The 21,734-nt window shown below is 44.9% G+C and overlaps 1 protein-coding gene across 4 annotated transcripts in view; it reads left to right on the forward strand.

The window, feature by feature from the left end:
* Positions 1–21,734, forward strand: part of LOC134345086 (lipoma-preferred partner homolog) — a 453,573-nt gene that overhangs the window by 390,074 nt on the left and 41,765 nt on the right. For all 4 annotated transcript variants that reach the window (XM_063045237.1, XM_063045236.1, XM_063045238.1 and 1 more), the window contains exon 7: positions 9,001–9,170. In XM_063045237.1, the coding sequence (XP_062901307.1) occupies positions 9,001–9,170 (170 nt within the window). The remainder of the gene's footprint in view (positions 1–9,000; positions 9,171–21,734) is intronic.

Consider the following 21,734-nt stretch of genomic DNA (forward strand, 5'->3'; position numbering starts at 1 on the left):
AACATGAATACAAGACCAACACTGGCACGTCTCCAACACGGACACAGGTCCGACATGAATACAAGACCAACACTGGCACGGCTCCAACACGGACACAGGTCCGACAGGGATGCAGGTCCAACACTGACACAGGTCCAATACCGACACATGTCCAACACGCACACGGGTCCAATATTGACACGGGTCCAACACTGACTCGGGTCCAACACTGACACGGGCCCAACACGGGCACGGGTCCAACACTGACACGGGCCCAACACGGGCACGGGTCCAACACTGACACGGGTCCAACACGGACATGGGTCCAACACTGACACGGGCCCAACACGGGCACGGGTCCAACACTGACACGGGTCCAACACGGACATGGGTCCAACAGGGACACGGGTCCAACAGGGACACGGGTCCAACACAGGCACGGGTCCAACACAGGCATTGGTCCAACATTGACACGGGTCCAACACTGACACGGGTCCAACACTGACACGGGTCCAACACTGACACGGGTCCAACACGGACAAGGGTCCAACACAGGCACGGGTCCAACACTGACACGGGTCCAACACTGACACGGGTCCAACACGGACAAGGGTCCAACACAGGCACGGGTCCAACATTGACACGGGTCCAACACTGACACGGGTCCAACACTGACACGGGTCCAACACGGACAAGGGTCCAACACAGGCACGGGTCCAACACTGACACGGGTCCAACACTGACACGGGTCCAACACTGACACGGGTCAAACAGGGACACAGGTCCAACAGGGACACGGGTCCAACACTGACACGGGTCCAACACGGACACGGGTTCAACACTGACACGGGTCCAACACGGACACAGGTCAAACAGGGACACGGGTCCAACACTGACACGGGTCCAACACTGACACAGGTCCAACACGGACACAGGTCCAACATGGCGACTGATCCAACACTGACACATGTCACACGGATGGGTCCAATACCAATGTGTCTGCAACACGGACACGGGTCCAACAAGATACAGGTTCAATGTTGATACTGTATGTGTCTAAGACTGACAGAGGTCTAAGGCAACAGAAGGTGTACTGCTGACAAAACTGTCTGGCACTGTACCCTGAATGTGGGGATGTTGCTGAGATGCACCATTTGCCTGTTCACAGAAGCTGTCCCGGTGTCACTTTGATCCACTGAGCACTGGGTCCTGGGTCCTGAGTCCTGGACTGTGGCTGTGCTGTGTCCCAGACAGAGGGCTGCTGACAGGATGAATGGATCACAATAGTTGGATTCCACCTCAGATGAACAATCCTGTACCTGGCCCTCTGTCACTGAATGATGTTTGGCACGGCAGCCGCATCTGGCTGTTCCCTCAGAGAACTGCAGCTGTTTATTGATACACTTTCTCCTGTTGTGAAAGGTCAAGTTCAAGTTCAGTTTATTGTCATTCGATTGGACACATGTATACCGCCAAATGAAGCAACGTTCCTCGGGACCAAAGTGTACATATAGCTCACAGACAACACGTGAAGTAATATTACCACAAATAAATTTACAATATTAGGATGCATTTATGAAACAAGATAAAAAGTAAGCAGTATAATGCTACTGGCACTTCATACATGACAAGACATGGGTGTTGACAGGAGATCAGCAGCCTGGGGGAAGAAGCTGTTTCCTGTATTAACAGTCCTTGTCCTAATGCTACAGTACCTCCCTACCTAATTGTTGGGGGTCAAAGAGATTGTTGGACAGATGAGGGGGTCATTGACAATGCTAAAGGTCCTGCGTATGCAGCCTTCCTGATAAACATCTCTACTGGGTGGAAGAGAGACCCCAGTGATCCTCTCAGCATCCTCACAATCCCTTACAGGGACTCAGGCAACACACATCAAAGTTGCTGGTGAACGCAGCAGGCCAAGCAGCTTCTATAGGAAGAGGCGCAGTCGACGTTTCAGGCCGAGATCCTTCGTCAGGACTAACTGAAGGAAGAGTGAGTAAGGGACTTGAAAGTTGGAGGGGGAGGGGGAGATCCAAAATGATAGGAGAAGACAGGAGGGGGAGGGATGGAGCCAAGAGCTGGACAGGTGATAGGCAAAAGGGGATACGAGAGGATCATGGGACAGGAGGTCCGGGAAGAAAGACAAGGAGGGAGGGGGACCCAGAGGATGGGCAACAGGTATATTCAGAGGGACAGAGGGAGAAAAAGAGTGAGAGAAAGAATGTGTGCATAAAAATAAGTAACAGATGGGGTACGAGGGGGAGGTGGGGCCTTAGCGGAAGTTAGAGAAGTCGATGTTCATACCATCAGGTTGGAGGCTACCCAGACGGAATATAAGGTGTTGTTCCTCCAACCTGGGTGTGGCTTCATCTTTACAGTAGAGGATGCCGTGGATAGACACGTCAGAATGGGAATGGGATGTGGAATTAAAATGTGTGGCCACTGGGAGATCCTGCTTTCTCTGGCAGACAGAGCGTAGATGTTCAGCAAAGCGGTCTCCCAGTCTGCGTCGGGTCTCGCCAATATATAAAAGGCCACATCGGGAGCACCGGACACAGTATATCACCCCAGTCGACTCACAGGTGAAGTGTTGCCTCACCTGGAAGGACTGTTTGGGGCCCTGAATGGTGGTAAGGGAAGAAGTGTAAGGGCATGTGTAGCACTTGTTCCGCTTACATGGATAAGTGCCAGGAGGGAGATCAGTGGGGAGGGATGGGGGGGACGAATGGACAAGGGAGTTGCGTAGGGAGCGATCCCTGCGGAATGCAGAGAGAGCGGGGGAGGGAAAGATGTGCTTAGTGGTGGGATCCCGTTGGAGGTGGCGGAAGTTACAGAGAATAATATGTTGGACCCGGAGGCTGGTGGGGTGGTAGGTGAGGACCAGGGGAACCCTATTCCTAGTGGGGTGGCAGGAGGATGGAGTGAGAGCAGATGTACGTGAAATGGGGGAGATGCGTTTAAGAGCAGAGTTGATAGTGGAGGAAGGGAAGCCCCTTTCTTTAAAAAAGGAAGATATCTCCCTCGTCCTAGAATGAAAAGCCTCATCCTGAGAGCAGATGCAGCGGAGACGGAGGAATTGCGAGAAGGGGATGGCGTTTTTGCAAGAGACAGGGTGAGAAGAGGAATAGTCCAGATAGCTGTGAGAGTCAGTAGGCTTATAGTAGACATCAGTGGATAAGCTGTCTCCAGAGACAGAGAGAGAAAGATCTAGAAAGGGGAGGGAGGTGTCGGAAATGGACCAGGTAAACTTGAGGGCAGGGTGAAAGTTGGAGGCAAAGTTAATAAAGTCAATGAGTTCTGCATGCGTGCAGGAAGCAGCGCCAATGCAGTCGTTGATGTAGTGAAGGAAAAGTGGAGGACAGATACCAGAATAGGCACGGAACATAGATTGTTCCACAAACCCAACAAAAAGGCAGGCACAGCTAGGACCCATACGGGTGCCCATAGCTACACCTTTAGTTTGGAGGAAGTCCCTTACAGGGACTTGCTGTCAGATGTCTTGCAATTCCCGTACCGGACGGTGATGAAGCTGGTCAGGACACTCTCGATGGTGCTCCTGTAAGGATTGGTTAGGGTGGGGTGGAACTTCGTGTGCTTTCAGTTCACAGCTGGCTACCTCTGCCAAGAGGGGAAGTGGCTGCCAGGGCTGCTGCAGAGCTTGGATTCTCTCAACCACTGCACTTTTCCAAGTCAGGAATGTTTTTCCAAGACACTTCCGTGGTCTGGCAGTGTTCCAGTGTTTCTAGGGAGAACGCTTCAGCTGTTTGCCAGTTTGTGTTGCTGGAGACCAGTCTATTATTGGCCGACCAGGGAAGCTGAAGTCACCGTGAGACCAATCAGATAAGCAGCAGGGCTAGACCATTCAGCCCATTAAGTCTGCTTCCCCATTCCAAAATGACTGATTTATTATCCCTCTAAACCCCATTCTCCTGCCTTCTCCCCGTAAACTTCGATGCACTGACTAATCATGAACCTACCAACTTTAAGTATGACTTGGCCTCCACAGCTGTCCATGGCAATGAATTCTACACATTCAACACCTTCTGGCTAAAGGAATTGCTCCTCATCTCTGTTCTAAGTGGACGTCCCTCTATTCTGAGGCTGAGCCCTCTGGTCTCCCTCTCCACATCCACTCTTATCTAGGCCTTTCAACATTTGATGGGTTTCAATGAGTTCAGAGATGCTGTTCAGCATGCTTGTTGTAATGCTTGTTTATCTGAGTTACTGTCACCTTCCTATCATTCTTGAACCAGTCCGGCCATTCTCCTCTGACCTTTCTCGTTTTTTGCCCACAGAACTGTCACTCACTGGATGTTTTTTGCTTTTCGCACCATTCTATGTAAACTCTAGAGATGGTTGTGCCTGAAAATCCCAGGAGATCAGTTTCTGAGATATTCAAACCACCCCATCTGACACAAACAATTATTCCATGTTCAAAGTCGCTTGAATCACATTTCTTCCCATTCTGATGTCTGGCCTGAACAACAACTGAACCTCTTGACCATGTCTGTATGCTTTTATGCATTGAGTTGCTGGCAAATGATTAGCTGACTATATAATTGCATTGAGCAGGTGTATGTAATACAATGGCCACTGTGTATAAGTGCTTTACAGAGAGTGGTGGGTGCATGGAACACCCTGCCAGGGGTGATGGGAGAGGCAGATACAATAGGGACATTGAACAGATTCTTAGATAGGCACACGGATGATAGAAAAGTGGAGAGTTACGTGGGAGGGAAGGGTTAGATTGATCAAAGGGTACTTGGAACATAGAACAGTATCATAGAACAGCCTTCGGCTCAAAATGTTGTGCCAAACTATTTAAATTTGTAATCAAAAGGCCAACTAAAGTAATCTCTTCTGACCTCACCATGTCTATATACATTTTCCTCACATTCATGTGACTATCTAAACATCTTTTAATAGTCCCTGATGTATATGAGCATATAGAAATTAAGAAAGAGGATGTGCTGGAGCTTTTGAAAGGCATTAAGTTAGATAAGTCACCGGGACCGGATGAGATGTACCCCAGGCTACTGTGGGAAGCGAGGGACAAGATTGCTGAGCCTCTGGCGATGATCTTTGCATCATCAATGGGGAAAGGAGAGGTTCCAGAGGATTGGGGGGTTGTAGATGTTGTTCCCTTTTCAAGAAAGGGAGTAGAGATAACGCAGGAAATTGTAGACCAGTGAGTCTGACTTCAGAGGTGGGCGAGTTGTTGGAGAAGATCCTGAGAGGCAGGATTTATGAGCATTTGGAGAGACATAATCTGATTAAGGATAGTCAGCATGGCTTGACAAGGGCAGGTCATGCCTTATGAGCCTGACTGAATTCTTTGAGGAAGTAACAAAACACATTGATGAAGGTAGAGCAGTGGATATAGTGTATATGGATTTCAGTAAGGCATTTGATAAGGTTCCTCATTCAGAAAGTAAAGAGGCATGGGATCCAAGGAGACTTTGCTTTGTGGATTCAGAATTGGCTTGCCCACAGAAGGCAAAGGGTGGTTGTAGATGGTTCGTTCTCTGCATCAGGTCGGTGACCAGTGGTGTTCCTCAGGGATCTGTCTGGGACCTCCTCCTCTTTGTGATTTTTATTAATGACCTGGATGAAAAAGTAGAAGGGTGGGTTATTGATGACACAAAAGGTGGGGGTGTTGTGGATAGTCTGGGGTATTGTCAGAGGTTACAGAGGGACATTGTTAGGATGCAGAACTAGGCTGAGAAGTGGCAGATGGAGTTCAACTCAGATAAGTGTGAAGTGATTCATTTCGGTAGGTCAAATTTGAAGACAGAATATAATATAGATGGTAAGACTCTTGGCAGTGTGGAGGATCTGAGATATCTTGGGGTCTATGTCAATAGGACACTCAAAGCTGCACAGGTTGACAGTGTTGTTAAGAAGGCGTATGGTGTGTCGGCATTCATCAACCATGGGATTGAGTTCAAGAGCCATGAGGTTATTTTATGGGTATATAAGATCTTGCTCAGGCCCCACTTGGAGTACAGTGTTCAGTTCTGTCACCTCACTACAGGAACGATGTAGGTACTATAGAGAGAGTGCAGAGGAGATTTACAAGGATGTTGCCTGGATTGGAGAGCATGCCTTATGAGAATAGGTTGAGGATACTTGGCCTTTTCTCCTTTGAGCGACGGAGGATGAGAGGTGAGTTGATAGAGGTGTATAAGATTATGAGAGGCATTGATCATGTGGATAGTCAGAGGCTTTTTCCCAGGGCTGAAATGGCTAACACGTGGGGGCATAGTTTGAAAGTGCTTGGAAATAGATCTGAGGGGATATCAGAGGTAGGTTTTTCACACAGAGAGTGATGGGTGCGTGGAATGGACTGCTGGCGATGGTGGTGGAGGCAGATACAATAGGGTCTTTTAAGAGCCTCTTAGCTAGGTATATGGAGCTTATAAAGATAGAGGGCTGTGCGTGGGGAAATTTCAGGCAGCTTCTAGAGTTTGTTACATGGTCAGCATAATGTTGTGGGCCGAAGGGCCTGTAATGTGCTGTAGTGTTCTGTGTATCTGCCTCTAGCACCCCAGCAGTGCATTCAAAGTTCAAAATAAATGTATTATCGAAGTACATATATGATACCATATACAGCCCTGAGATTTGTGTTTTTTTGTGGGCATACACGGTAAATCCAAGAAACATCATAAAATCAATGAAAGACTGCACCCAACTGGACTGACAACCAATCAGTGTGCAAAAGACAACAATCTGTGCAACAAAAGAAAAAGAAGAAAGAGTAATAATAGTGTAAATAAGCAATATCATAGAGAACGTGAGATGAAGAGTCTGTGAAATGAGTCCATAGGTTGTGAGAACACTTCAGTGATGCATCAAGTGAAGTTGAGTGAAGTTATCCCCTCTGGTTCAGGAGCCTGATGGATGAGGGGTAACAACTGTTCCTGAACCTGATGGTGTGGGTCCTGAGGCACCTGTACCTTCTTCCTGATGGCAGCAGTGAGGAGAGAGCATGACCTAGGCGGTGGTGGGTGGTGGTTGTCTCCTTGCTGACGGATGCTGTTTTCCTGCAACGACACTTCGTGTAGATGTGCTCAATGATAGTGAGGATGTTACCTGTGATGGACTGGGCTGTATCCACGACTTTTTGTAGGATTTTTCATACAAGGACATTGATGGTTCCATACCAAGCTATAATGCAACCAGTCAATATACTGTCCACCACACCTCTATAGAAGTTAGTCAGAGTTTTAGATGTCATGCCAAATCTTCTCAAGTTTGTAATAAAGTAGAGGTGCTGCCGTGCTTTCTTCATAATTGCACTTACGACTTGGCCCAGGGCACAGCCTCTGAAATGATAATTTCGAGGAATTTAAAGTTGCTGATCCTCTCCGCCAATGAGGACTGGCTCACAGATCTCTGGTTTCCTCCTCCTGAACTCAATAATTAGCTGGCATTGAGTGAGAGCTTGGTATGACACCACTCAGCCAGATTTTTAATCTCCCTCCTATATGCTGATTTGTCACCACCTTTGATTTGGCCAATAACAGTGGTGTTGTCAGTAAAATTAAATATGCATTCCAGACACCCAGCACCCTCTGTGTAAAAAAATTGTCTCTCACATCTCCTTTGAATTTACCTCCTCTCTCCTTAAATACATGCCCTCTGGTATTAGACATTTCAACCCTGGGAGGAAGATAGTATCTGTCTACCCTATCTATGTCTCTCATGACCTTATGAATCCCTATCAGATCCTCCCTCAGCCTCCACTGCTGCAGAGAAAACAACCCCAGTTTGTCCAGCCTCTCGTTATAGCACGTGCCCCCTAATCCAGGCAGCATCCTGGTATCTTCTGCACCCTCTTCAAAGCCTCAACATCCTTCCTGTAGTGGAATGACCAGAACTGTGTGCAATACTCCAGATGTGGCCAAACTAGAGTTTTATAAAGCTGCAACATAACTTCCTGACTTTTGAACAGGTTAAATGTTTGGCACAGCATTGTGGGCTGAAGGGCTTCTGCTGTGTTATGATGTTCGATGTCCTGTGACAGAGTTTCATGGAGAGAGCACAGAGAAGGTGAGCTGTACTGTAGTGCATTGCTCTAACAAGTCTTCAGTTCCCACTGCAGTTTGTAAGGAGTTGGTACGTTCTCGCTGTGACTGCGTGGGTTTGCTCCGGGTGCTCCAGTCCGAGTACATACAGGTTGATCACATGGGTGTAATGAGGGCACCTTCACACAGCGATGCTTCAAAAATCTATCATCACCCAGGACATGCCCTCTTATTGCTGAAATCAAGCAGGAGGTCCAGGAGCCTGAAGACACACTCAACGATTCAGGAGCAGCCTCAGATTTCTGAATGGATGATGAACCCATGGACACTACCTCACTATTTTCCCTCTTTTTGCACAACTTATAGTACTTAATTTTAATTTTTAATATATTTTTCTCATTGTAATTATAGTTACCTTATTATAGGTTGCACTGTACAGCTGCTGCAGAACAACACATTTCACAACATTTACTAGTGATAGAGTCATGGCAAAGCTCAGCACAGAAACCAGCCTCTGGTCCATCTAATCCCTGCCAACCATTGATACTTATCCTGGTTCTGATTCTGAATCCAATTGAACGGTGCAGGCTCATTGGGCCAGAAGGTGTCCGATTCGGAATCAGAACCAGCTTTATTATCACTGACATATATCGTGAAATGTGTTGTTCAGAACCATACATAAAAAAATGACTAGAGGTTTCAACAAGAATTGTAAAAATGTAAATAAATAAGCAGAAAAGAGGACAAATGAGATGTACTGTTGCTGGGTTATATGGAGCTGTAGCTATCAACTCAGGTGCCACGGAAGCACAATATTCCGGAGTTCAGAGTTCAATTCCAGTGCCTCTGGAAGAACTTTGTACATTCCCCCACATGACTGCGTGAGTTTTCCCAACATGAGATAAATAAATAAAATGGGAAAGAGGACAGTTCCTTGTGTTGATTGTCCCATGCCAGGCTGCCGTATTTATGGCAAACTGTCTTTTTGCAGGCCAGTGTGTGCGCTGTGGGGAGAGTGTCATTGGGGATGGAGCTGGCTGTACCGCCATGGACCAAGTCTTCCACGTGGATTGCTTCACCTGTGTGACCTGTGGCCACAAGCTGCGAGGACAGGCCTTCTACGCGGTGGAGAAGAGGTCTTACTGTGAGCCCTGCTACATTGTGAGTGCAAGACAACTGTTCATGCTGTGTGGGTGTGGGGGAAGGAGACACACCAGGCAGCCCAAGCCGCTGTCTCCATTGCCGCACTCTCTGCAGTGTGATCATCGCCTGACTGTACACATATACAACCAAACAAAACAGCGTTCCTCCAGACCACAGTCAATATAGTCACCTGACTGTACACATATACAACCAAACGAAACAACGTTCCTCCAGACCACAGTCAAGTTTATAGTCACCTGACTGTACACATATACAACCAAACGAAACAGCGTTCCTCCAGACCACAGTCAATATAGTCACCTGACTACACATATACAACCAAACGAAACAACGTTCCTCCAGACCACAGTCAATATAGTCACCTGACTGTACACATATACAACCAAACAAAACAGCATTCCTCCAGACCACAGTCAATATAGTCACCTGACTGTACACATATACAACCAAACGAAACAACGTTCCTCCAGACCACAGTCAAGTTTATAGTCACCTGACTGTACACATATACAACCAAACGAAACAGCGTTCCTCCAGACCACAGTCAAGTTTATAGTCACCTGACTGTACACATATACAACCAAACAAAACAACATTCCTCCGTACCACAGTCAAGTTTATAGTCACCTGACTGTACACATATACAACCAAACAAAACAGCGTTCCTCCAGACCACAGTCAATATAGTCACCTGACTGTACACATATACAACCAAACGAAACAACGTTCCTCCAGACCACAGTCAAGTTTATAGTCACCTGACTGTACACATATACAACCAAACGAAACAGCGTTCCTCCAGACCACAGTCAATATAGTCACCTGACTGTACACATATACAACCAAACGAAACAATGTTCCTCCAGACCACAGTCAAGTTTATAGTCACCTGACTGTACACATATACAACCAAACAAAACAACATTCTTCCGTACAACAGTCAAGTTTATAGTCACCTGACTGTACACATATACAACCAAACGAAACAGCGTTCTTCCGTACCACAGTCAAGTTTATAGTCACCTGACTGTACACATATACAACCAAACAAAACAACATTCTTCCGTACAACAGTCAAGTTTATAGTCACCTGACTGTACACATATACAACCAAACGAAACAGCGTTCTTCCGTACCACAGTCAAGTTTATAGTCACCTGACTGTACACATATACAACCAAACGAAACAACGTTCCTCCAGATCACAGTCAAGTTTATAGTCACCCGACTGTACACATATACAACCAAACGAAACAACGTTCCTCTAGACCACAGGCAAGTTTATAGTCACCTGACTGTACACATATACAACCAAACGAAACAACGTTCCTCCAGATCACAGTCAAGTTTATAGTCACCCGACTGTACACATATACAACCAAACGAAACAACGTTCCTCTAGACCACAGGCAAGTTTATAGTCACCTGACTGTACACATATACAACCAAACGAAACAACATTCCTCTAGACCACAGGCAAGTTTATAGTCACCTGACTGTACACATATACAACCAGATGCAACGACATTCATCCAGACCATGGTATACCCACCCTCCTTTAAAATACAAACCCCATTTCCAGAAAAGTTGGGATATTTTCCAAAATGCAATAAAAACAAAAATCTGTGATATGTTAATTCACGTGAACCTTTATTTAACTGACAAAAGTACAAAGAAAAGATTTTCAATAGTTTTACTGACCAACTTAATTGTATTTTGTAAACATACACAAATTTAGAATTTGATGGCTGCAACACACTCAACAAAAGTTGGGACAGAGGCATGTTTACCATTGTGTTACATCACCTTTCCTTTTAATAACACTGTTTAATCATTTTAGAACTGACGATACTTATTGCAGTAGATTTGCAATTGGAAATTTTGTCCATTCTTGCTTGATATAACACTTCAGCTGCTCAACAGTCCATGGTCTCCGTTGTCTGATTCTCCTCTTCATGATGCGCCATTCATTTTCAGAGTCAATGGTACCTTCACATACATGCAACTCACCCATGCCGTGGGCACTGATGCACCCCCATACCATCACAGATGCTGGCTTTTGCACCTTTCGCTGATAACAATCTGGATGGTCGTTTTCATCTTTGGCACGGAGAACTCGACGCCTGTTTTTTCCAACAACTAGCTGAAATGTGGACTCATCTAACCACAGCACACGGTTCCACAGTCGTTCAGTCCATCTGAGATGAGCTCAGGCCCAGAGAACTTGCCGGCGTTTCTGCATAGAGTTGATATATGGCTTCCTCCTTGCGTAATACAGTTTCAAGTTGCATTTCTAGATGCAGCGACGGACTGTGTTGAGTGACAATGGTTTTCCGAAGTACTCCCGAGCCCAGGTGGCTATAATTGTCACAGTAGCATGACGGTTTCTTAGGCAGTGCCGCCTGAGGGCCCAAAGATCACGCACATTCAACAGTGGTTTCCGACCTTGCCCTTTACGCACTGAGATGTCTCTGAATTCTCTGAATCTTTTCACAATATTATGTACTGTAGATGTTGAAAGACCTAAATCTTCGCAATCTTGCGTTGAGAAATGTTCCTTTTGAACTGACTAACAATTCTCTCACGAATTTTGGCACAAAGGGGTGAGCCACGACCCATCCTTGCTTGCAAAGTCTGAGCCTTTGATGGACGCTACTTTTATACCCAGTCATGATACGTCACCTGCTACCAATTAGCCTGCTTAATGTCGAGTCTTCCAAACCGGTGTTACTTGAATATTCTGTGCACTTTTCAATCTTATTTTAACTCTGTCCCAACTTTTGTTGAGTGTGTTGCAGCCATCAAATTCTAATTTTGTGTATATTTAGAAAGTACAATTAAGTTGGTCAGTAAAACTATTGAAAATCTTTTCTTTGTACTTTTGTCAGTTAAATAAAGGTTCATGTGAATTAACATATCACAGATTTTTGTTTTTATTGCATTTTGGAAAATATCCCAACTTTTCTGGAAATGAGGTTTGTAGTAGGAAGGCAGCAGAAAGGAATTCTAGACCAGTTAGCCTGACCTCAGTAGTGGGAAGATGTTGGAGTCAATTTTAAGGATGAGGTTATGAGCATTTGGTGATGCAGAACAAGATAGGGCAAAGTCAACGTGGTTTCCTTCAGGGAAAGGCTTGCCTGATGAACCTGTTGGAATTTTTTTGAGGAGATTACAAGTAGGATAGATAAAGGGGATGCAGTGGATGTTATATATTTGGACTTTCAGAAGTCCTTTGACAAGGTGCCACACATGAGGCTGCTTATCAGTTGAGAGCCCATGGTATTACAGGAAAGTTACTGGCATGGTTAGGACATCGGCCAATTGGTAGGAGGCAGTGAGTGGGAATAACAGGATCCTTTTCTGGTTCGCTGTTAGTGACTAGTGGTGATCTGCAGGGATTGGCTTTGGGCCTGTTTCTTTTTATACTGTATATCAATGATTTAGGTGATGGAATAGATGGCTATGTTGCCAAGTTTGTAGATGACACGAGGATTGGTGGAGGGGCAGGTAGTGTTGAGGAAAACAGGTAGGTTGCAGAAGGACTTAAACAGATTAGGAGAATGGGAAATGAAATACAATGTTGTAAATGCATGGTCATGCACTTCGGTAGTAGAAATCAATGTGAGGAAGACACATGTAATGTTAGCATTCATTTCAAGAGGTCTAGAATACAAAAGCAGGGATGTGATACTGAGGCTTTATAAGGCACTGGGGAGGCCTCACCTCGAGTATTGTGTACAGTTTTGGGCTCCACATCTAAGAAAAGATGTACTGGCATTGGAGAGAGTGCAAAGGCGGTTCAGAAGGTTCATTCCAGAAATGAAAGAGTTATCATATGATAGAATATTTGATAGCTCTTGGTCTAAACTAGCTGGAATTTAGAAGGATGGTGGGGGGGGGGGGTCCTCTTTGAAACCTTGAGAATGCTGAAATGCCAAGACAGAATAGACGTGGAAAGGATATTTCCCATGATGGGAGAGTCCAGGACAAGAGGGCACATCCTCAGGATAGAGGGGCGTCCATTTAAAACAGAGATGTAGAGGAATTTCTTTAGCCAAAGGGTGGTGAATTTGTGGAATTTGTTGCCACAGGCAGCTGTGGAGGCCAGGTCATTGAGTGTATTTAAGGCAGAGATTGATAGATTCTTGATTGGACACAGTATCAAAGGTGGGGGAGTGGGGCTGAGGAGGGGAAAAAAGGATCAGCCATGATTGAATGGCAGAGCAGACTCGATGGGCCAAATGGCCTAATACAGCTCCTACGTCTTATGGTCTTTTGGTCTAAAACGTATATTATACACAGCACATAAAACAAAATATTACCATAAATAATAAAATATGATTCAAAATACATGCAGAAAACAGCACAGGTAAAGAGTAAACAGCTCGCAGTCCTAGTGACGAGACCTCGGTGGTGGCAGGGTATTCATTAGTCTCACAGTCTGACAGTCCTGGTCCTGATGCTCCTGTACCTCCTTCCTGAAGGTAGTGACAAGCTGTGCCAGGTTAATTGGGGAGCAGTGCTGGACAGCAACCTTGAGGGCTTGCCAGAGATATTCAATCGGGTTAAGTCAGCACTCTGACTGGGCCACTCAAGGACATCAACTGTCTTCATTTGAAGCCACTCCATGATCCACACTCTGGCAATGTGCTTTGGATCATTGCCCTACTGAAAGACGAACTTCCTCCCAGTTTAAGATTTCTGGCAGATGCTAGCAGGGTTTTATCCAGGACCTCTCTGTATTTAGCAATAGTCATCTTCCCATCAATCCTGACCAGATTTCCAGTCCTTGCTGCTGAAAAACAACCAAAAAGCATGATACCACCTCCACCATACTTTATATAGTGACGGGGTACCTGGCATGATGCCACCTCCACCATAGTGACGGGGTACCTGGCGTCGTGTTGTGCAAAGCTAATAGAGACTTATCCAAAAAGAATACTGGCTGTAATGGTTATGAGAGGTAGTTCAACTAAGTGCTGAGCAAAGGGATGAATACCCTTGAGCTGCTGACATTTCAGCTTTTGAATTTTTAGTTTTTTATGCTTTACAGTTTTCCCTGTTTTTGGGCTCTACTGTGAAAAGGAAGGAGCATGTGATTCGCAATTAAAAATTCTCAGTTAAATTGATCAAAACCCCTGGTTGTATACTCATTTATGTGAACAAAGGGTTTGGAGCTGAATACTTTTACAAGGAAATGGAGGTGATGCTAGAGAGGTTTGTAAAACTATGAATGACAGAGACAGCATTGGTAGTCAATGTCTTTTTCCCACACCCCTCCCATCCGTAGATAGGATTGGTAGTCAGTGTCTTTTTTCCCAGCACCAGAAAGATTTCCCACACCCCTCCCATCCATGTACCTATTCAAACTTCTCTTAAATGTTGATATCAAACCCACATTGTCACCTCCTGGCAGCTTGTTCCACACACTCACCACTCTCTGACTGAAGAAGTTCCCTCTCATGTTCCCCTTAAACATTTCACCTTTCATCCTTAATCCATGACCTCTCGTTCTGGTCTCATGCAACCTCAGTAGAAAAAGCTTGCTTGCATTTACCTTATCTATATCCCTCATAATTTTGTATACCTCTATCAAATCTCCTCTCAATCTTCTACACTCTGAAGAATAAAGTCCTAACCTATTCAATCCTTTCCTACAACTCAAGTTCTGATTTATTATCCCTCTCAACCCCATTCTCCTGCCTTCTCCCCATAACCTTTCCTGACCTGACTAATCAAGAACCTATCAACCTCCCCTTTAAATATACCCAATGAACTGGCCTCTGTAGCAATAAATTCCACAGATTCACCACCCTCTGACTAAAGCAAATTCTCCTTATCTCTGTTCTAAATAAAGGTCCCTCTGTTCTGAGGCTGTGTCCTCTGGTCTTAGACTCCCCCCAAATCCACTTACCTAGGCTTTTCAATATTCGATTGGTTTCAATGAGATCCCTCTCATTCTTGTCAACCCCAGTGAGTGCAGGCCCAGAACCCTCAAGCATTCCAGATATATTAACCCTTTCATTCCTGGAATCATTCTCATGAACCTTCTATGGATCCTGTCCAATTCCAGCACATCTTTTCTTGGATAAGGGGCCCAAAACTGCTCACGATACTGCAAGTCTATATGTGAGTATCATTCTGTTGTTAGACCAATTTACCTAGCAATCAGTGCAAGACGTGTGAGGTAATCAGCTATCTTATGTATTGATATTTTCAGTATTTTTGTTATTATTGTGTTCTTTATCTTGTTGTGTTTTTTTGTGCTGCATCGTATCCAGAGTAACAATTATTTCATTCTCCTTTACCTTGTTTACTAGAAATGACATGAAACAATCTTGAATCTTTTACAGTATTGTATTATCCCTCAGCCTTCCAGCTCCAACTCTCTCTTTCCATCCACTGTCACATTCCTCTCTTTCCTCTTTTCCATTTGGAGAGGCAGTGGATGTCATTTACTTGGATTTTCAGAAGGCATTTGATAAGGTGCCACACCTGAGGCTGCTTAACAAGATAAAGTCCAATGGTGTTACAGGAAGGATATTGGCATGGATAGTGGAATGGCTGACCGGCAGGAAACAGGGAGTGGGAATAAAGGGGCCTTTTCTGGTTGGCTGTCGGTGACTAGTGGTGTTCCTCAGGGGTTAATACTGGGACTGCTACCTTTCACATTGTTTGTCGGTGATTTAAATAATAGTACTGATGGCTTTGTGGCAAAGTTTTCAGATGATACGATGATAGGTGGAGGGGTAGGTAGTGCTGAGGAAGCAATGCAATTGTAGGAGGATTTAGACAAATTGGAAGAATGGGCAAAAAAGTGGCAGATGGAATACAGTGTTGGGAAATGTACCATAATGCATTTTGATGAAAGGAGCAATAGTGTGGACTATGGGCAGAAGGTTCAAACATCAGAGGCAAAGGGGGACTTGGGTGACCTTGTGCAAAACTCCCAGAAGGTTCATTTACAGGTTGAGTCTGTGGTAAAGAAGGCAAATGCAATGTTGGCATTTATTTCAAGGGGAATAGAACATAAGAACAAGGAGATAATGCTGAGCCTTTATAAGACACTGGTCAGGCCGCACTTGGAGTATTGTCAACAGTTTTGGGCCCTGTATCTCAGAAAGCATGGGTTGTCATTGGAGAGAGTCCAGAGGAGGCTCATGAGGATGATTGGGGGGAATGAAGTGGTTAACACATGAGGAATGTTTGACAGCTTTGGGTCTGTATTCACTGGAATTTAGAAGAATGCGAGGGATCTCATTGAAACCTACGGAATGTTGAAAGGACTAGATAGGGTGGATGTGGAGAGGATGTTTCCTATGGTACGAGTATCCAGAACTAGAGGGCACAGCCTCAAAATTGAGGGGTGACCTTTGAGATCAGAGGTAAGGAGGGATTATTTTAGCCAGAAAATAGTGAATCTGTGGAATGTTCTGCCACAGACTTCGGTGGAGTCCAAGTCTGTGGGTTTATTTAAAACGGAAGTTGATAGTTTCCTGATCGGTTGGGGCATCAAATGATATGGCGAGAAGGCAGGTGTGTGGGGTTGAGTGGGATCCGGGATCAGCCATGGTGGAATGGCGGAGTGCACTCAATGGCCTGAATGGCCTAATTCTGCACCTGTGGTCTGATGGTCTCGGATGTGATATGTCTTTGAGGGTACAGTGGATTTTCAGTTAATTGGGCCATTGGTTAATCGGGGCATCCACTTATTTCAGACAACTCTTAAAAAAACGAATCAAGGAAGTATCCAGGATTCCCTTCATTTATTTGGGACACTATGCCACTTAACTGGGACAGGAGACTGTTGCCCAGCAGTTCCTAACTAGTGTCAGTCAATAGGACTCGTGTGGCCATTAGACTCCGCACCGTATACAGAGCAATCAGTTTTAAATCATGTTAGATGCATATTGTTGTGTTCAAAGAGCAGTGATTTGTGTCACTGATAGCTACCGATAAGTAAGCAGCAAGACAATTCAGAACTGTTTTGCTCTCCACGATTTCAAGCAGTCAGGCTTGAAGATGCCAGAAAGTCAGTGAAACAATTTCACCAATTCAACAAGTTAAGAATTACAAAGAATTTAAAGGTATTGACAGTCATGTTGAAAGTTACAATGAAAATGAAGATTTGGTGGATGTGATAGTCAAAAGCATTGTATGAAGGCAGCCCATTATCTGCACTTAATGTTTGCACTGATTTTGTTCATTTACAGTCAATCAACAGCGTACAGCAGTGTACACAACGTACAGGGTGCAGCACTGTACACTGGATGAATTCCTCCGTCGATAACTATTAGGAACCAATACACAGTTTTATTTAACCGGCTGGTGATGTAGTGGTATCCGCGCTGGACCCAGCAAGTGTTCCCAGGTTCAAATCCGGCCAGCGCCCTGCAGGCTTCCCATCCGTGTTGGGTTCCGCGTTGAGTTAGCAACTCGGCCTCGTTAAAAACAGCCAAGTGCTAAACAAGCAGCAAGGTTGCCACCTGATGTGCCACAAGGCGCAGAAAGGAACAACCACACAGTTTTATAGCAATATGGTAGTATTCTAATTTGTTCTGTATTTCATTTAAGTAGATTATTTGCCTGCTAGTTTGTCTTTTTATACCTTTTTAACTATTTGGATGAGACTTTGGCTAATTGGGCCAAAATGTACTGGTACTGATGTGTCCCAATGAAGTGGAATCTCTGTAAATGTTTGAGCTTAGTTAGCCCAGATGCCCTTTGTTCCACATCCTTTAAACTCTCAGAACATCTGTCACTGCCTTGCTTCAATCTCCACTTTACACATTTGGATCCCGGCAGCTGAGGAGCTGCCAGCTCTCAGCTCCCCCATTTTATTTGCTTTACGTCAAGTTTTGAACCTTTTAACAGACAGAACATATCAACCAGCTCAACAAAACAGTTTGGCGTTTGACACTTTAAAGCCTGCCTTCGCCCATGAAAATGCCTAATCTATATATGTAGGAAGGACATTGAGGCTTTGGAGAGGGTGCAGAAAAGGTTTACCAGGATGCTGCCTGTTCTGTAGTGAGGGGTTGGACAAACTTGGGTTGTTTTCTCTGGAGAGGCGGAGGCTGGGGAGAGATCTGACAGAGGGTTATAAGATAATGAGAGCCATTACTAGAGTAGACAGACAGAATCTTTTTCTCAGGGTTGTAACGTCTAATAGCAGAGGACATATATTTAAGGCGAGAGGGGATAATTTGAAAGGAGATGTGAGGTGCAAGTGTTTTAACAGAGAGTGGTGGGTGTCTGGAATGAGCTGCCTGGGGTGATGGTAGAAGCAGAAACATTGGAGGTAGTTAAGAGACGTTTAGATAGACACATGAATGTGAGGAAATTGGAGGGATATGAACATTGTGTAGGCAGAGGGGATTAGTTTAGTTGGCCATTTGATTAATTGTGGGCCAAATACTGTTCTGTTCTGTGTTCTAAAATAAGTGAGATATAAACCTAGGCAAATACTGAAAATCTCCACACTCCTTTTTATAACTCAGTGAAGCCAAACATAACTCTTTTGCAGAGGAATCACACCTCACAGAGTGAACCCCCCACAACAGTTTAAGTGCTCTGACCACTGGATACTGTAAAGTGCATGCCAGATTTTCCTTTGCAATCTGAACTATATTTATACAGATCTTTTTATAGATCGGACTGTGGACGAACTATGGTTTGGAAGCTGTATTTCTGAGGTTCTGGGTTAACATGCTGGCAGGAGTTTTTTTTATTCGTCCCCCTTTTAACAACTGCTGCAATATTTTTTAAATTATCCATCTTGAAAGTGTGAATGGTACTGGCAACACTTCATGATTGCTTAATGTCATTTCCTGGCCACAAATGTAAAGGAGAACAAAATAATTGTTACTCCAGATCCGATGCAGCACAAAAAAAGACAATAATAATAAAAACACAAAAAATATAAATATATAAGACAGTTTATATTCATAGATTGATCGTATGTCCATAAAGTGACACTAGACACAGGAGTGCCTGTACATAAGGTGACCGACATGAAATGATAAAGTAGTGGTGGTTGGGGGTGTGGGGGGGGCGGGTTGAGGAGTTGATGGGTGGAGGAGTTGATCAGCCTTACTGCTTGGGGAAAGGAACTGTATTTGAGTCTGGTGATCTTGGCATGGTTGCTAGACAGCCTCCTGTCTGATTGGAATGGGAAGTTTAGGGTCAGATATGATATCTAGGATCGGAGTTGCATATAGGGCCAGAATGGATAAAGAAGAGGTGCCCATTTCTTCCGTCAGGCCAATGCAAGTTTACCTATATTAATTTGCACTTCTTGATATGGCAACTGCTCTACCTGTAAAATGGATTCGATAGGGTCTTCCAAGAGACTCCTGGATAGGTACATGGAGCCTTGAAAAATAGAGGGCTATGGGTAACCCGAGGTAATTTCTAAAGTAAGTACATGTTTGGCACAGCATTGTGGGCCAAAGGGCCTGTATTGTGCTGTTGGTCTTAGAAACATAGAAACATAGAAAACCTACAGCACAATATAGGCCCTTCAGCCCACAAGGCTATGCCAAACATGTCCTTACCTGAGAAATTACCTAGGGTTACCCATAGCCCTCTATTTTTCGAAACTCCATGTACCTATTCAGGAGTCTCTTAAAAGACCCTATCGTATCCGCCTCCTCCACCGTCACCGGCAGCCCATTCCACACACTCACCACTCTCTGCGTAAAAAAACTTACCCCGATATCTCCTCTGTACCTACTTCCAAGCACTTAAAACTGTGCCCTCTCATGCTAGCCATTTCATTCCCGAGAAAAAGCCTCTGACTATCCACATGATCAATGCCTCTCATCATCTTATACACCTCTATCAGGTCACCGCTCATCCTCCGTTGCTCCAAGGAGAAAAGGCCAAGTTCACTCAACCTATTCTCATAAGGCATGCTCCCCAATCCAGGCAACATCCTTGTAAATCTCCTCTGCACCCTTTTTATGGCTTCCACATCCCTCCTGTAGTGAGGCGACCAGAACTGAGCACAGTACTCCACGTGGGGTCTGACCAGCGTCCTATATAGCTGTAACATTACCTCTTGGCTCTTAAACTCAATCCCATGGTTGATGAAGGCCAATATACCGTACGCCTTCTTAACCACAGAGTCAACCTGCGCAGCAGCTTTGAGTGTCCTATGGACTCGGACACCAAGATCCCTCTGATCCTCCACACTGCCAAGTCTTACCAGTAATACTATAATCTGCCATCATATTTGACCTACCAAAATGAACCAGCTGACACTTAACTGGGTTGAACTCCATCTGCCACTTCTCAGCCCATTTTGCATCCTATCAATGTCCCGGTGTAACCTCTGACAGCCCTCCACACGATCCACAACACCCGCAATCTTTGTGTCATCAGCAAATTTACTAACCCATCCCTCCATTTCTTCATTCAGGTCATTTATAAAAATCACAAAGAGTAGGGGTCCCAGAACAGATCCCTGAGGCACACCACTAGTCACCGACCTCCATGCAGAATATGACCCGTCTACAACCGCTCTTTGCCTTCTGTGGGCAAGCCAGTTCTGGATCCACAAAGCAATGTCCCCTCGGATCTATGTTTCTATGTTTCTGTCTGCCACAGTAAAGCAGCCAAGATAATCAGAGGCCACGTCCAACCAGGATATTCTGTCTTATCCCCGCTCCCATTAGGCACTAGATACAAAAGCCTGAAAGCACGTACCTCCAGGCTCACAGCCATCCTCTTCCCCACCGTTGTCAGACTATTAAATGGTTCCCTCTGACAATAAAGTGAACTCGACCTGACAATCTATTCATGAAGATACTGCACTTTTTTGTCTACCTGCACTGTGCCTTCTCTGCTTGTTCGACCTCAGTACACTGTGTAATGATCTGATCCATATCAGCAGTATGTAAGACACACTTTTCACTTATCACGACATGTGACAATACCCTCTGAATCTCCCCTATACTTTCCACCAAACACCTTAAAAATTATGCCCCTCCGATACTCAAATGATGCCCCTCCTATGTTTCCCAGGGAGCTGATTGGTGCTGAGTTGAAAATACTCCAGGTTCTTGAAGTGCGGTGGGAGTTGGAAGTCCTTGTGCAGGATTCCTTAAAGGATAACTTGCAGGTTGAGTCGGTGGTGAAGAAGGCAAATGTATTCATTTCAACAGGACTAGAATACAGAAAATATTTTTTTCAGCTATATAAGATTAAAATGGAGGTGAGAGTTGATATTGGACCACTGGTAAATGATGCTGGTGAGGAGGTAATGGGGGACCAAGAAATGACAGATGCACTTCATGGGTACTTTGCATCTGTCTTCACTGTGGAAGAAACTAGCATTGTATCAGAGGTCCATGAGTGTCACGGAGCAGAAGTGAGTGCCAATGCTATTACTAAGAGGTGTACAAGATAATAAGAGGAATAGATAGAGTGGACAGCCAGCGCCTCTTCCCCAGGGCACCACTGCTCAATACAAGAGGACATGGCTTTAAGGTAGGGGGTGGGAAGTTCAAGGGGGATATTAGAGGAAGGTTTTTTACTCAGAGAGTGGTTGGTGTGTGG

Source organism: Mobula hypostoma, chromosome 4 (genome assembly GCF_963921235.1).
Source record: "Mobula hypostoma chromosome 4, sMobHyp1.1, whole genome shotgun sequence".
Classification (NCBI taxonomy): domain Eukaryota; kingdom Metazoa; phylum Chordata; class Chondrichthyes; order Myliobatiformes; family Myliobatidae; genus Mobula; species Mobula hypostoma.